Below are 17,150 nucleotides of genomic sequence, written 5' to 3'. Positions count from 1 at the left end.
ACCTGCCTCGGCCTCCCAAAGTGTAGGGATTACAGGTGTGAGCCACCGCGCCCAGCCTATGTTTCTATTTTATGCATATTCAACAAACATGATTCCCCAGCTTCTGCAAAATAATTTCTTTCTTCAAGAACATTGATTTTAGAGCTCACACTAAGAAAAAGAATACAAAAATAATGGCATAAAAAGTGAAAAAACAAAAATAAAAAGTAGAAAGCTAAAGTTTCCCATTAAAATGATCAATATACTATGCAGTAAGTCAAATGTGTACAATGAATTAAGAAAATATATAAAAATCCAAATTTACAAAATTAAGTACAAATAGGTGTTTATATTACAAAGTGATACTGGTTTATAAATGGATTCAACACAGTTTTTTTAAATGGTTGTTTTCCTCAACCAATTTAACAATGATTTTAAATGTATAAAATTTTAATATCTCTTTGAGACAGTGATCCAAGCTTCTTCCCTTGATGATGTTACCAGTTCATACTTTGTTTCAATAACTTGTCCCTCCACAGAAAGTAGGTGCAGTCTCTTCACCAATACACTAAGAAGTACTGTGGTCACCATATATGCAAACCTAGTCAGGAAGAAAGTCAATTAGTTACTAAAAATTAAAAATTATACTTTAAACCTGCACGTTCTGCACACGAACCCCAGAACTTAAAGTACAATAATAATAAAAAAATTATACTTTAATCATGTAGATTGCCCATTCTTAGCAACAGTGATCATCAAAATTCTAAGAACAGAGTCTGGCATTCTATTATTCACCTCAATTCTGGACACTCCTGTGTGCCTGAGAATCCAAGTGAGGAAAAAGTTTTCATTACTAATTCGTCATCAAACCGATCTGGATCAAACCTGCAAAGAAAATTTGAGGTTAATCACAATATAGCTCCACTGGCATTTTACATGTTGACACGGAAAGAACACAAGTATGTAATAAAGTTAAAAATCAACTGAAAATAGAAAGCGCTCTTACATTATATTTATATATTTAAATGTCACTTATTTTTATGTTCCCAAATTATTTAACATATATTTAGTCTATTGCTGTTTCTTACTATATTCTATTTTTTGAGACAGGGTCTCGCTCTGTCACCCAGGCTGGAGTGCAACAGTGCAATCAAGGCTCACTGCAGCCTCGAGCTCCTGGACTTAAACTATCCTTCTACCTCAGCTTCCTGAGTAGCTGTGACTATAAACACATGCCACCAGGCCCAGCTACTTTTAACAGTTTTTTGTACAGACAGGTTCTCCCTATGTTGCCCAGGCTGGTCTTGAACTCCTAGGCTCAAGCGATCCTCCTGCCTCAATCTCTCAAAGTGCTGGGATTATAGGTGTGTGAGCCACTGAGACTGGCACTTTATTATTTCTCTCTTTTTTTTATTTTTTTGAGACGGAGTCTTGTTCTGTCACCAGGCTGGAGTGTAGTGGCATGATCTCAGCTCACTGCAACCACCACATCCCAGGTTCAAGCGATTCTCCTGTCTCAGCCTCCCAAGTAGCTGGGACTACAGGTGTGCACCACCACGCCCAGCTTATTTTTTTATTTTTAGTAGAGACAGGGTTTCACCATGTTGGCCAGGATAGTCTCGATCTCTTGACCTTGTGATCCACCTGCCTTGGCCTCCCAAAGTGCTGGGATTATAGGTATGAGCCATGGCACCCGGCCTACTTTATTATTTCTAAATGATAGATGCAAAATATATTTCTCGAGAATACCAAGGTATAAGATTGTTACACGAGTTTATATTATTTTGTGAAATATAAGGATAAATCATAGAAAATCATATAATGAATATTTAAATTTAAGACCTGTTACATGAGACCACCCTATCAATATGTAAGACATTTTATATTGCTTCTTCAACTGAAATTTATGTCTTAAAATTGGAGGCTCCAGGCTTAAAATTATATTTATCAATTATATTACATCAGATTTATTAATAGGTGAGAGAGGCTGGACATAGTGGCTCACGCCTGTAATCCTAGCACTTTGGGACGCCAAGGTGGGAGGATCGCTTGAGCCCAGGAGTTCGAGACCAGCCTGGGCAACATAGCGAGACCTCATCTCTATTAAAATTTTTTAAAAGGCTGGGCACAGTGGCTCAAGGCTGTAATCCCAGCACTTTGGGAAGCAGAGGCAGGTGGATCACGAGGTCAAAAGATTGAGACCATCCTGGGTAACATGGTGAAACCCTGTCTCTACTAAAAGTATAAAAATTAGCTGGGCGTGGTGGTGCATGCCTGTAGTCTCAGCTACTCGGGAGGCTGAGGCAGGAGAATCACTTGAACCTGGGAGGCCGAGGTTGCAGTGAGCCAAGATTGCGCCACTGCATTCCAGCCTGGCAACAGATTGAGACTCCGTCTAAAAAGAAAAGATATACGATGCTTCTCTTAAGCCACTGAATTCTAGGAGGGTATCTGGATTAAAGCGAATGAAACGCATACTCTATAGATGTGTGATTATTATCATTATTTTTTATTTTTTTGAGATGGAGTTTCATTCTTGTTACCCAGGCTGGGGTGCAATGGCATGATCTCGGCTCACCGCAACCTCCACCTCTCCTGCCTCAGCCTCCCGAGTAGCTGGGATTACAGGCACGCGCCACCACACCTGGTTAATTTTGTATTTTTAGTAGAGAAGAGGTTTCTCCATGTTGGTCAGGCTGGCCTCAAATCCTCAGGTGATCCGCCCGCCTCGGCCTCCCAAAGTGCTGGGATTACAGGTTATCGTGCCCAGCCCATTATTTTTCACAGATGGCGTCTTGCTTATTCCAAGACCAGCCTGGCAACAGAGCGAGATTCTGTCTCAAAAAAAATAAAAATAAAAATAAATTAAAAATTAAAAAAAAGTAGCCAGGCGTGGTAGCGTATACCTATAGCTCCAGTTACTCTGGAGGGTGAGGTAGGAGCATTGCTCGAGCCCAGGAGGTTGAGGCTGCAGTGAGCCCGTGTTTACATCACTGCACTCCAGCCTGGGTGACAGAGCATGACCCTGTCTCTGTCTCTAAAGAAACAATAAAAATAAAAAATAAAGTCAGGGAAATGAAGGGCCTAAGAAACTTTTTGTTCTATAGAATTTCTGTAAAGTCATTGAAGAAATGCATATATTAAAAACAAAACAAATAACCCACGTACCACAGAACAAAAAAATTCCTCGCAAAAACAAGTATTTTTAAATGACTTAAACTCTGAATTTTTAAAAAAGGGAAATTCTTGGGAGCTAAGGTATGAGGACGTAAAGGCATAAGAATGATACAATGGACTTTAGGGACTTGGGGGAAAGGGTGGGGCGATGAGGGATAGAAGACTACACATTGGGTACAGTGTACACTGCTTGGGTGACGGGTACACCAAAATCTCAGAAATCACCACCAAGGAAATACCACCTGTTCCCCAAAAACCTATTGAAATAAAAAATAAATTTAAAAAAAGCAAAAAGAGAAGCAATAAAGAACAGAAAAATGCACTGGAAAAAAAAAAGGTTGGGGGGGCCGGGCGCAGTGACTGTAATCCTAGCACTTTGGGAGGCTGAGGCGGGCGGATCACGAGGTCAGGAGATCGAGCCCATCCTGGCTAACATGGTGAAACCCTGTCTCTACTAAAACTACAAAAAATTAGCCGGGCATGGTGGCGGGCGCCTATAGTCCCAGCTACTCAGGAGGCTGAGGCAGGAGAATTATTTGAACCTGGGAGGCGGAGCTTGCAGTGACACTAGATCGCACCACTGCACTCCAGCCTGGGCGACAGAGCGAGACTCCATCTCAAAAAAAAAAAAAAAAAAAAGAGAAATTCTGCTTTTTTAAAAATTTTTTCTTGAGACGGAGTCTTGTGTCTTGCTCTTGTTGCCCAGGCTGGAGTGCAATGGCATGATCTTGGCTCACTGCAACCTCTGCCTTCCAGGTTCAAGTGATTCTCCTGCCTCAGCCTCCCAAGTAGCTGGCATTACAGGCATGCGCCACCACGCCCAGCTAATTTTTGTATTTTTATTAGAGACGGGGTTTCACTATGTTAGCCAGGCTGGTCTTGAACTCATGACCTTGTGATCTGCCCGCCCGCCTCAGCCTCCCAAAGTGCGGGGATTACAGGCATGAGCCACGGTGCCCGGCTTGCTTTCATTTTCTTAAAACAGATGTTAATTACTTTTCACTTAGTATAAAAGTAGTAATAAAAGAGACAAAGAGTAGCAAATAGCAGATTCACGTAAGAGAAAAAGCAGTGAACAGAAGATACAATGGGGATGCAAGTCAGGCTTGGTGGTTCATGCCTGTAATCCCACCACTTTGGGAGGCAGAGGTGGGAGGATGGCTTGAGCTCAAGAGTTCAAGACCAGCCTGGGCAACATGGTGAAACCCCATCTCTACAAAAAGTACAAAAATGAACCAGGCATGGCGGCGCGTGCCTGTGGTCCTAGCTACTTAGGTGGCTGATGCAGAAGGATGGCTTGAGTCAGAGAGGTCGAAGCTGCAGTGAGAAGTGATTGCACTACTACATTCCAGCCTGGATGACAGAGTGAGACCCTGTCTCAAAAGAAAGAGAAGGGGATTCACTAGTTTTCTTTTGTTGTATCATTGCTACATATTGAATTTTCTCCTCAAAACTTAGGAAAGGAATGCAAAACGTGCAAACACAAAAACTGACAGTCACGAATACAATGACAAATATTTCATACTTGTGTGGAGATGGCCAAGTATTAGGATCTTGAAGTACCACACCAAGGGCATAAAGGACAAGGGTCTGTGAAAAAAAAAATCCAATTAGTCAAGGACTAACAGAGATAAAATGACTCCTAGAAAGTCAACTTATTTCAAACTTCTTTTAATATAGATATTGAATACAAAATAATAATTTTAAAATAATGGAAGAAAACACAAGTGATTATTTTGGTGATCTTACAATAAGGAAGGCCTCCCTAAGCATGTCACAAAATCTAGAAACTAAAAAGGAATAACAGACTTAACTACATGAAAATTTAAAATCTGCATCCAGAGTTCATGTCCTTTCTAGGGACATGGATGAAGCTGGAAACCATCATTCTCAGCAAACTATCGCAAGGACAAAAAACCAAATACCGCATATTCTCACTCATAGGTGGGAACTGAACAATGAGAACACATGGACACAAGAAGGGGAACATCACACACCAGGGGCCTGTTGTGGGGTGGAGGGAACGGGGAGGGATAGCATTAGGAGATATACCTAATGTTAAATGTCGAGTTAATGGGTGCAGCACACCAACATGGCACATGTATACATATGTAACAAACCTGCACGTTGTGCACATGTACCCTAAAACTTAAAGTATTAAAAAAAAATCTGCATCCAGTTAAAAAACAATAACAAAAAATAGTAAGCAACAGTAAAAGTTATTTGCTATATAACTGACAGAATTTGTATAATATACAAAAATATATACATAAGCTCACTAGAAAAATGAGTGAAAGTTATAGACAGAATTCACAAAAGAAAAATACAAACTGTTAATATATGTATGAAAATTTGTTCGATCTCTCCAATGATCAGAGAAAAGCAAGATTCATAAAATATACATAAGACTCAAATTCAGAGGCAGTGAGGATTTGGAAAAAAAAAAAAAACATTCTCATACATTGTTGCTAAAAGTATAAAATACCTTTTAGAGAACATTTTAAATTTAACATACACATGGCCCAGTGCAGTGGCTAATGCCTATAATCTCACCACTTTGGGAGGCTGAGGTAGGAGGATCACTTGAGCCCAGGAGTTCCATATCAGCCTGGACAACATAGTGAGACTCCGTCTTTATAAAAAATAAAAAAATTTAGTCCAGCTACTTGGGAAGCTGAGGTGGGAGGATCACTTAAGCCTGGGAGGTCGAGGCTGCAATCACACCACTGCACTCAAGCTTAGGTAACAGAGCAAGACCCTGTCTAAAAATAATAATAACTGAACATATACACGGACTTTGACACAAAAACTCTGAGTCTCAGACTCTACTCAACACCTGTACCAGTATATAATTTAAAAAAATAATGTCAATCATAATTTCCACTAGTGGGGGCTGCTTAAATAAATTATGCTACATGGGCATGGTGGCTCATGCCTGTAATCCCAGCACGTTGAGAGGTGGAGGCAGGTGGATCACCTGAGGCCAGGAGTTCGAGACCAGCCTGGCCAACATGGTGAAACCCCATCTCTACTAAAAATACAAAAATTAGCCAGGCCTTGTGGCGCTAGCCTGTAATCCCAGCTACTCAGGAGGCTGAGGCAGGAGAATCACTTGAACTCGGCAGGCGGAGGTTGCAGTGAGCCAAGATTGCATGACTGCACTCCAGGATGGGTGACAGAGTGATACTCTGTCTCAAAAAATTAAATTAAAAAATAAATTATGGTACATTCACACAATGGAATATTATGCAGCCATTAATAATAATGAGTCAAATCTGTATCAAGTGGTAGGTGTACTAATAGCCATGATACATTCAATAAAAGAAAATTAAAGAACAATATAGAAAGAGTAACTTTTCACATATAAATTCTGTTTAATACATATGTATATGTGTGTTTCTATACATATATACACAGAGTAATATACATACACAGAAACAGGTCTATAAAAATACATACTAAACTGCTAACAGTAGTACCTTTTGGGAAGGAAGACTTTTATATTGTTTGAACTTTAAAACAAGCACAGATTATTTTGTAACTAAAAATAATCGTGTCTTTTAATAATGGGTAGCATTTATTTGCCACTTTAAACAAATTTAAAATACACACCAGGCCGGGTGCAGTGGCTCATGTGTATAATCCCAGCACTTTGGGAGGCCAAGGTTGGCAGATCACCTGAGGTCAGGAGTTCAAGACCAGCTTGGCCAAGATGGTGAAACCCTGTCTCTACTAAAAATACAAAAATTAGCTGGGTGTGGTGGCGGGCGCCTGTAATCCCCGCTACTCAGGAGGCTGAGAAAGGAGAATCCCTTGAACCTGGGAGGTGGAGGTTGCAGTGAGCCAAGATCGCGCCATTGCACTCCAGCCTGGGTGACAAGAGCAAAACTCCGTTTAAAATATATATATATATACACACACACCAAAAGAGTTGAGAATAGCTGAATGAATTAAACATATTAAATGTTTTCTACCTCTCTAGGAATAATAAATTGGTCAATTTTTCCTTCAATATCTTGAAGCTGGGCAGAAACTGGAGTCAATTTGGCAGTTCGAACAGTTTCACAAAGCACATGCTGACAGTATCTGTTTTAAAAAAAATTTTTTTGAAGATGTTTATTTTGGGAGGCAGTTAGAAATGTACATACATTTAAAAAACGTTCTTCAACAACTGCTCAAACATTCCCAACTTGAAATAGTCCCATCATAATTCTTATCTCCTTAAAGATATATTATATATTAGAAGTATATAAAGATTAACAATTTTATAAATTTTTTTTGTTTTTTTTTTGAGGCGGAGTCTCGCTCTGTTGCCCAGGCTGGAGTGCAGTGGCGTGATCTCCGCTCACTGCAAGCTCCGCTTCCCGGGTTCACGCCATTCTCCTGTCCCAGCCTCTCCGAGTAGCTGGGACTACAGGCGCCCGCCACCATGCCCGGCTAATTTTTTTTGTATTTTTAGTAGAGACGCGGTTTCACCGTGGTCTCGATCTCCTGACCTCATGATCCGCCCGCCTCGGCCTCCCAAAGTGCTGGGATTACAAGCGTGAGCCACCGCGCCTGGCAACAATTTTATAAATTTTAAAATAAATACATTTTTATAAGATTTGTTATAAATCTGTATATAACTCTAGGTAGATAAAGATTTCAACAAATAAAAACACTTTTAAAAGTAACAAGAAAACTCAGAATAATGTTTCTACAATTTTTAAAAAGTTTATTTTTAGCACGAAGCTGACAGAAAATTATAAAGAAAAATACACATAACCTAAGTAGAGAAACATTTTGTTTATATATTTCTAAAGATAACTAGGAAAAGTATTTTCAGTAAACATATCCTTAATGTATAAAACCTCTTTAAAAGTAATTAAAATAATCCAACAACCCCATAGAAACAGGGACAGAGAATACAAAAAGCAATTTACAAAAACTTACAAATAGCCTGAAGACATATGAAATGATACTCAACTTAATTAACAACTTAAAGATTGCCAATCACAGCATTTTTTTTTTTACTTGCCAGATTGACAAAGATGAAAAAGAATGAGAGCAGATATTACTAGAAAAAAATGGAGAAAAAGACATTCTAATATCCAATTGGTGGAAGTATAAACTGGTAAAACCTTTCAGAAGCATAATTTGGCAATATATATCAAACTCTTAAGTGTACATCACAATGAGAAGAATAAAAACTAAAATGTATTGCAATCTTGCTATGAGTCAGTTCACTTAAATACTTTATATACAGGATCTTATCGAATCCTTACAAAAAACCCATGGGTGCTATTATTATTCTAATTTTACAGATTAAAATCAGAGGCAGTTATTTAAGATCACAGAGCAGGTAAGTTGTGTTGACAGGATTCAAATCTTAACCACTGTCCTACTGCATACATCCTTCAACTAGAAGCTCACTTCTAGGACTGTATTATACAGAAATACTTGGAAATATTAGTAAAGATGTAAGCACAGAAGTGTTAATTGTTTGTAACATCAAAAACAACAAAATCAAAAGGGGAAACATTCTTCCTTCCTTTCCTCTGTATAAATATTTATTGCGTACCTGCTAATGTGAAGCACTGTGCTAGATAATGAGCTACAACAATAAACAAGAGATACACCATCAAAGGGGTTCAGAATCTAGTTGGCAGTGGGGAGGCAGATTGGATAGGACATAAAGGATGAACAATTAAGCATAGCACATGTTATGATAAAGGAAGTTCAGGGTATTACTGGAATATAAGGCAGGAGCAGCTACTCTAAGGAAAGGGCTTTGTAGAGAAATAAACACAGGCTGGGCTGGGCGCAGTAGCTCACGTCTGTAATCCCAGCATTTTGGGAGCCAGAGGTGGGTGGATCACTTGAGGCCAGGAGTTCAAGACCAGCCTGGCCAACATGGTAAAACCCTGTGTCTACTAAAAATACAAAAATTAGCTAGGTGTGGTGGTGCATGCCTGTAATCCAACTACTTGGAAAGCTGCAGCATGAGAATCGTTTGAACCCAGGAGGTGGAGGGTGCAGTGAGCTGAGATTGCGCCATTGCAATCCTGCCTGGGTGACAGAGAGGGACTGTGTCTGAAAAAAAAAAAAAACAAAAAGAGAGAGAGAAATAAACACAGGCTGAAACCTGCAAAGCAACAACAACATTAAAAAAAAAAAAAAAAAAAACTCAAACCACCACCCACAATAAAAAAAACTCCACCCCAAAACCAAAAACCAAAACCCGGACTTAACTAAAGAAGAGAAAAAAAGAGAATCTATACAGAGGAATAGTTTGTGCAAAAGCCAGGACAGGAGATAAGAAACTAAAGACTTTGAGTAGAGCTAAACTGAAAGCTATGAAGAGGCATAAGTGAGGATAAGGTGGGAGTACACAAGGCCCAGCTTTTGAAATGCTTCATAAGCTGTATTAGAGAGCTTAAACTTTTAAAAATTGTTTATTTACTTATTTATTTTTATGAGACAGGTTCTTGCTCTGTTGCCCAGGCTGGAGTGCAGTGACACTCTATCATGCTGCAGCCTCAACCTCCCAAGCTCAAGCGATCCTCCCACCTCAGCCTCCCTAGTAGTTGTAACCATAGGCACATGCTTTTACATCTGGCTAATTTTTAAATATTTTGTAGAGACAGGCTCCCACTATGTTGCCGTGAATGATCTCAAACTCCTGGGCTCAAGCAATCCTCAGCCTCAGCCTCAGCCTCCCAAATTGCTGGGATTATAAGCATGAGTCACTGCACCTAGCCCAACTGTTACGGGCTTAAGGGCACATTTACAAATGAACTTCACCTTCTACTTCATACACTTCTGTATGACAAAAACTTCAAAAGCCAACTAGTATTACTTTAAAAATAATAGTTATAGTCAATGTAATAAATAAAACTTCCAACATTTAAAAGCCTCCTAGTTCTTTCCAGTGGTTATCTTCTTTTTTTTTGAGATAGGGTCTCACTGTCACCAGGATGGAGTGTAGTGGTGTGATCACGGCTCACTGCAGCCTGGACTTCCTGGGCTCAGGTGATTCTCCTATATCAGCCTCCTGAGTAGCTGGGACTACAGGCATGTACCACCATCCCTGGCTAATTTTTTGTATTTTTTTTTTTAGAGATAGGGTTTTGCCATGTTGCTCTGGCTGGTCTTGCACTCCTGGGCTTAGGTGATCCTCTCACCTTGGCCTCCCAAATTGGTGGGATTACAGGTGTGGGCCACTGCACCCAGCCACTCTATCTTTTCTATAGTTGATTTTATGCTCCAAGGTAGGGTTGCTTGCTACCCAGTCTCAGACTTCTAACCTGGAAGCAGTCACAGTTGCAATTTAAAAAAAATTTTAATTAAGGTATAGTTATATGCAATAAAATTAACCCATTTTACCCGTACAGTTTGAATTTTAGTAATTGTATACAATTGTGGAACTACAACCACTAGTAATATATAAGACGGTTTCATTTTCTTCATGCCCCTTTGTGGTTGATCCCCATTCCTAGCCCCCAACAGTATGCTTATCACCACAGTTCACCTTTTCTAGAATTTCACACAAAGGAAATCATACAGTAGCCAGTATTTTATGTTTCACTTCTTTCACTTAAATCACTAAGATTCATCTGTGTTGCTGTGTGTATTGATATGGTGTTCCTTTTTATTACTTGGTAGTATTCTATGGTATGGTAATACCACAATTTGTTTATCTATTTACCAGTTGAACATGTAAACTACTTCCAATTTGGGGCTATTTTGAATAATACTGCTATGAATATATGCAAACAGGTCTTTGTGTAGTCATGTTTTCATTTATCTTGGAATGAAATTCCAAGGAGTGGAACTGCTGGGTCATATAAGTGTATGTTGAACTTTTTAAGAGCCTACCATATTGTTTTCTATTCTTTTGAGACAGGGTCTCGCTCTGTAACCCAGGCTGGAGTGCAGTGATGCAGTCACTGTAGCCTCGACTTCCTGAGCTGAGGTGATCCTCCCACCTAAGCCTCCTGAGTAGCTTGGACTACAGGCATGTCCCAGCACATCTGGCCAATATTTTGCATTTCCGTGTTGCCCAAGCTGGTCTTGAACTACTGGGCTGAAGTGATCCACCCACCTTGGCCTCCCAAAGTGCTGGGATTACAGGTGTGAGCCACCACGCCCGGGCAAGCCTACTATATTATTATCTAATGTGGCTGTACTATTTTTTATTACCATCAACAAAGTATGAGTGTCATACTTGCTTGACTTTATTAGTACTATTTCACAGGCTAAGTTAAACATTTCCCACACAACCTTATGATTTTAAAAAGCAGATTCATTTACCTAATAAAATCTACATATAAATACTTTAAGTCCTATAAAAATATGTAGCTTTCCTAGATAGCAACAATAGCTTTAAATTAGATAAACCAGTTCAAATTTACCTTTTAATAATCTCCGCTTTTTATTGTGTTCTTACCTGAGCTGCTCAATTTTCTCTGGAGTAATAGGACCATTTCCAAAAACTTGGTTTATCTCTTCATATAATTGTTTTTGAACTTCTTCAGAGGTGGTTAAAAAACAGATTGCCCAGGTACACACTAGGTGAAACATTATATGAATAACAATGAAAATAGCTAACTCGTGGCTTGGGTATAGAATAAGAAAAAAACTACTTATTTAGGGTGGGGTTTTTGTATTTGCTTTTTTTCTCCCATGATATAGAAGATAGAAAAGTGCTACTAAAAAGTAAAATTCATCACAGGGTTTATATTTCATTGAATGGAACATCAATATTTACAGAATGCCCTCCAACAGACATAGTGCAATCTGGATGCCTTCTTTCTTAAAACTGATAAGTAACTGGAGCCACTTAATTTTACCTTAGGTAAAATAGTTATGATAATGAATAAATTTCATATCTGTAGGAGTGCTCAATGTTGGTTATTGCAATGGATTATCTGATGCACTCAACCTTATTAGGCCAATTTATCAGTTCACTTAGGAGCACTAATGAAATGATTCAGACAAATCAAGCTAGCAGATTTATCGATAAATCAATATTCTAAAATATTTACTTGTGATGGTAAATACACTGGCTCAAAATTTGTGAGTGGTTATTGCTTAGAACAGTTCTCAACCAGACGTGGTAGCTCACATCTGTAAGCTTTTAACACTTTTAGCACTTTGGGAGGGGATCATGCAGAGGGGATCACTTTGGGAGGGGATCTGAAGCTGGGGGATTGCTTAGGCTCAGGAGTTCAAGACTAGTCTGGGCAACATGGCAAAACCCCATCTCTACAAAAAACTCAAAAATCGGCCGGGCGCGGTGGCTCAAGCTTGTAATCCCAGCACTTTGGGAGGCCGAGGCGGGTGGATCACGAGGTCAGGAGATCGAGACCACGGTGAAACCCCGTCTCTACTAAAAATACAAAAAAAATTAGCCGGGCGTGGTGGTGGGCGCCTGTAGTCCCAGCTACTTGGAGAGGCTGAGGCAGGAGAATGGCGTGAATCCAGGAGGCGGAGCTTGCAGTGAGCCGAGATTGCGCCACTGCACTCCAGCCTGGGTGACAGAGCGAGACTCCGTCTCAAAAAAAAAAAAAAAAAAAAAAAAAAAAAAACTCAAAAATCAGCTGGGTGTGGTGGTGTGTGCCTGTAGTCCCAGCTACTTGGGAGACTGAGATGGGATGATCGCTTGAGCCTAGGAGGTTGAGGCTGCAGTGAGCTGTGACCGTGCCACTGCACTCCACCCTGGGCAACCAAGTGAGACCCTGTCTCAAAAAAACAACAACAAAAAAAAAAAACAAAAAAAAAAAACAGTGGTTCTCAAAAACCACCTGGGAGATGGCTGATGCTATAACCTCACATTCACAAATTCTGGTTCAGTAAGTTTGTGGTAATGTCCCAACATCTGTACTTTTAACAAATGGAATATCACAGGCCAGGCGCGGTGGCTCACGCTTGTAATCCCAGCACTTGGGGAGGCCGAGGCGGGTGGATCACGAGGTCAGGAGATCGAGACCACTGTGAAACCCCATCTCTACTAAAAATACAAAAAAATTAGCCGGGCGTGGTGGCGGGCGCTTGTAGTCCCAGCTACTCGGAGAGGCTGAAGCAGGAGAATGGCGTGAACCCGGGAGGCGGAGCTTGCAGTGAGCTGAGATTGCGCCACTGCACTCCAGCCTGGGCGACAGAGCGAGACTCTGTCTCAAAAAAAAAAAAAAAAGGAATATCACATTTATCTCAATTAACGCCAAAATCAGAAGATCACTGGCTCATGGCTTACTTTAGCTTAAACTGGTTTATGGATTATATTCACTGAGGAAATGAAAATGTAAAGAAATTACATGTTGAGAAAAAACCAGAAGAAATGAAAATGTAAAGAAATTACATGTTAAGAAAAAAACAGAGGAGAAAGAGTAGTTGTATTTCCTTTAGTAATACACTGGGATTATAACTATTAAAAGAATGGAACCTTCTGAACATATATACTACCTCTTTCCCTAGAATATGTTTGAGCTGACACCATCTGTAGCTCTATTGTTCCTGTGTCAAATACTTTTTAATATCCTTCAGTAACTTGTACTTTACTTACCAATGATCTCTTTCCTGAGCTAAGGGTTAACTTAAACTTATCTCAAAGTTAATTTATAAAAAAAAGTTCACCTGATTCACCTTATTACCCATATTATCATTAAAATCAGTAGTTACCTGGTACTCAATTACTCTGATTAGTTTTCTTATATCTAGAGTTCACAAAAAACATGAGTGACTGCCTGTCCTTAACTTTTCCCTACATATGCCTCTTCATTATGGCTTCTGAGTGAACTGTAGAATTTCTATTTTACAAGTGATGTGAAAACTTGTGCAGTGTACAATACGTATGTCACACAATTTTACAACATAGAGTAATATACAACTGAAGGATTCACCACAAAGATTTGCACACAGTGGTCAATCCTGTACTCTGCTTGACTATATTATCACTTAAAATTAATATAACAGGCCAGGCGTGGTGGCTCACACCTGTAATCCCAGCACTTTGGGAGGCTGAGGCGGGCAGATCACAAGGTCAAGAGAAGGAGACCATCCTGGCCAACATGGTGAAACCCTGTCTCTACTAAAAATACAAAAATTAGCTGGGCGTGGTGGCACGCACCTCTAGTCCCAGCTACTTGGAAGGCTAAGGCAGGAGAATTGCTTGAACCTGGGAGGCGGAGGTTGCAGTGAGCCGAGATGGCGCCACTGTACTCCAGCCTGGTGACAGAGCAAGACTCAGCCTCAAAAAAAAAAAAAAAGAAATTAATATAACAATATGAATTCAATAATCTCACATTGGCTGGGTGTGGTGGCTCATGCCTATAATCTCAGCACTTTGGGAGGCCGAGGCCGGCAGATCACGAGGTCAGGAGTTCGAGATCAGCCTGGCCAACACAGTGAAACCTCGTCTCTGCTAAAAATACAAAAAATTAGCCAGGTGTTGTAGTGGGCGCCTGTAGTCCCAGCTACTTGGGAGGCTGAGGCAGGAGAATCGCTTGAGCCCGGGAGGTGGAGGTTGCAGAGAGCCGAGAGTGCACCACTGCACTCCAGCCTGGGCGACAGAGCGAGACTCTGCCTCAAAAAAAAAAAAAAAAAAAAAAAAAAAACTCACGTTGACTTTTGGTTTGTGGGGTTTTTTTTTTAGATAGGGTCACACTCTGTCACCCAGGCTGGAGTGCAGTGGTAGTGATCACGGCTCACTTGAGGCCTTGATCTCCTGGCTAAAGTGATCCTCCCACCTCAGCTTCCCAAGTAGCTGGGACTACAGGTGCATGCCACCATGCACAGCTAACTACAATTTATTATTTTTTTTTGTAGAGATTGTGTCCCACTATATTGCCCAGCCTGTCACACTGGTTCCTTTGTAGGACTCTATTAAAAATGATGGCTGAAAATAGCTTTAAAATGTGATTTGAAGCCACTTAATGTGCTTTAAATACAATACTGAATCAGACACAATTTCATAGCTTAGAAATAACTTGGAAGGTCATCTGGAGCTAAACTCCTATTTTAGAAAAGGAGGAAAATGCAGAGATAAGTATCTTGCCCAAGGCTAATAAGGGGCAGAGTAAGGACTTATTAAGGTTTCTTGTTTATCTACTCTCTCAAAAACTTCGGAGGAGCCTTAAAAAACCACTAACCTACATCCAAATACATAGCAATACTCCTAAAATCTCCCTAAAAACTGAAAATAAGACTAAAATATTAATTCAACCTTGGAAATAGTCACTTTTCTTGGTGTCCGGAGCACAAGTGATTTAGATTTTTAAAGGTCTTTAGCAAAGACATATTTATTTTTAATGTAATGCATTTTAAAAACAAGGATTTTAAATCTATTTTTATATTAATTTTTTTTAAGCTGGGGTCTTGTTTTATTGCCCAAGTTAGGCGAACTCCTGGGACTCACGCAATCCTCCCACCTCAGTCTCCAACGTAGCTGGGACAAGTGTGCACCACTGGACCAAACAAGTAGGCATTTTTAAAAAAAGGTTGAATAAGGCAGGACGTGGTGGCTCACGCCTGTAATCCTAGCACCTTGGGAGGCCGAGGTAGGCGGAGCACCTGAGGTCAGTTCAAGACCAGCTTGGCCAACATGGTCTCTTCTTAAAATATAAAAATTAGCCAAGTATAGTTGTGGGCGCCTGTAATCCCAGCTACTCAGGGGGCTAAGGCAGGAGAATCACTTGAATTGAGGACGTGGAGGTTGCAGTGACCCGAGATCGCGCAATTGCACTACAGCCTAGGTGACAAGAGCGAAACTCCGTCTCAAAAAAAAAAAAAAAAAAGGTTGAATACATTATTTTTGACATATGCTTACCTAAATTCAATTTAATCATCTATAGTATCTGGACATTTCTATATGTCAAAGAAGAAAAATTTATGGGAAGTTTACATTTGTATCATTTTAAAGAAAGTTTCCTTAAACATTAAGGGATTTAAATGAAATCCTTCAAGTGAACACAAATTTTATAAAATTTATATTCATGTCCTAATACTTCCTTCTGTTTTTTTTTTTTTTTTTTTGACACAGAGTGTCGCTCTGTCACCCAGGCTGGAGTGCAGTGGTGCGATCTCAGCTCACTGCAACCACTGCCTCTGGGGTTCAAGCGATTCTTTTGCCTCAGCCTCCTGAGTAGCTGAGATTACAGGCATGTGACTCCACACCCGGCTAATTTTTGTATTTTTAGTGAGATGGGGCTTCACCATGTTGGTCAGGCTGGTCTCGAACTCCTGACCTTGTGATCTGCCCACCTCAGCCTCCCAAAGTGCTGGGATTACAGGCATGAGTCACCATGCCTGGCCTCCGTTTGTTTTTTGACAAGGTCTCACTCTGTCACCCAGGCTGCAGTCCAGTGGTGCAATCATGGCTCACTGCAACCTCAACCTCCTGGGCTTAGGTGATCCTCCCACCTTAGCCTTCCTTACATAACTGGAATTACAAGTGTGTGCCACCAGGCCTGGCTAATTTTTGAATTTTTTATAGAGATGGGTTTCCGCTGTGTTGCCCAGGCTGGTCCCAAATTTCTGGGCTCCAGTGATTCATCCACCTTGGCCTCCCAGAGTGCTGGCATTATAGCTGTGAGCCACCTTGCCTGGTCCCCTAATACTTCCTTTAAGTATTTTTATCTTAGTATATTTTTATGCCTATAGAAGTATTTTTATAAATACTGTATAAATAAATGGTACTCCACCAACCTAAAAACCAAGTGAGGAAACTTAGAAACATATCAAATATTTTACAATTTTACATAAAAATCACCTTCAATTCCAACGAGAGGAGTTCTTTTAAATCGTGATTTCTGTGGCCTATATACTCTTGTTGGTAGACCTTAATAGCAGACTAGCTTGGAGTCAAAGTGGACAGCAGCAGCAGGAAATGAAAAGCTCACTGTTCTGGTTGGAAAGGTGTCAACAGCAGTTCATTTTAAAGGCACTAACAAGAATTCACAATCCATAAAATGTGTCAAGAAATTTATGGCAATTTTCAGAGGTGGCTTTAAGCACTT

At 40.2% G+C, this 17,150-nt stretch overlaps 1 protein-coding gene across 7 annotated transcripts in view; it reads right to left on the bottom strand.

Moving 5' to 3' along the window:
- Positions 1-308: 308 nt before the first annotated feature.
- Positions 309-17,150, bottom strand: part of CYP20A1 (cytochrome P450 family 20 subfamily A member 1) — a 60,166-nt gene continuing 43,324 nt past the window's right edge. For 6 of the 7 annotated variants that reach the window (XM_055290324.2, XM_063644980.1, XM_055290323.2 and 3 more), the window contains 5 exons: positions 11,585-11,705; positions 7,131-7,242; positions 4,682-4,746; positions 775-864; positions 309-580 (listed from right to left, as the gene is read on the bottom strand). In XM_055290324.2, coding sequence (XP_055146299.1) covers positions 430-580; positions 775-864; positions 4,682-4,746; positions 7,131-7,242; positions 11,585-11,705 — 539 coding nt within the window. In that variant the 3' untranslated portion in view covers positions 309-429. The remainder of the gene's footprint in view (positions 581-774; positions 865-4,681; positions 4,747-7,130; positions 7,243-11,584; positions 11,706-17,150) is intronic. The other variant, XM_063644976.1, reaches the window with a different exon arrangement.

The sequence above is a fragment of the Symphalangus syndactylus genome, chromosome 8, assembly GCF_028878055.3.
Source record: "Symphalangus syndactylus isolate Jambi chromosome 8, NHGRI_mSymSyn1-v2.1_pri, whole genome shotgun sequence".
NCBI classification, from domain to species: Eukaryota; Metazoa; Chordata; class Mammalia; order Primates; family Hylobatidae; genus Symphalangus; species Symphalangus syndactylus.
Note: the sequence above shows the minus strand (reverse complement) of the source record. Positions and strands in the feature narration are given on the sequence as shown.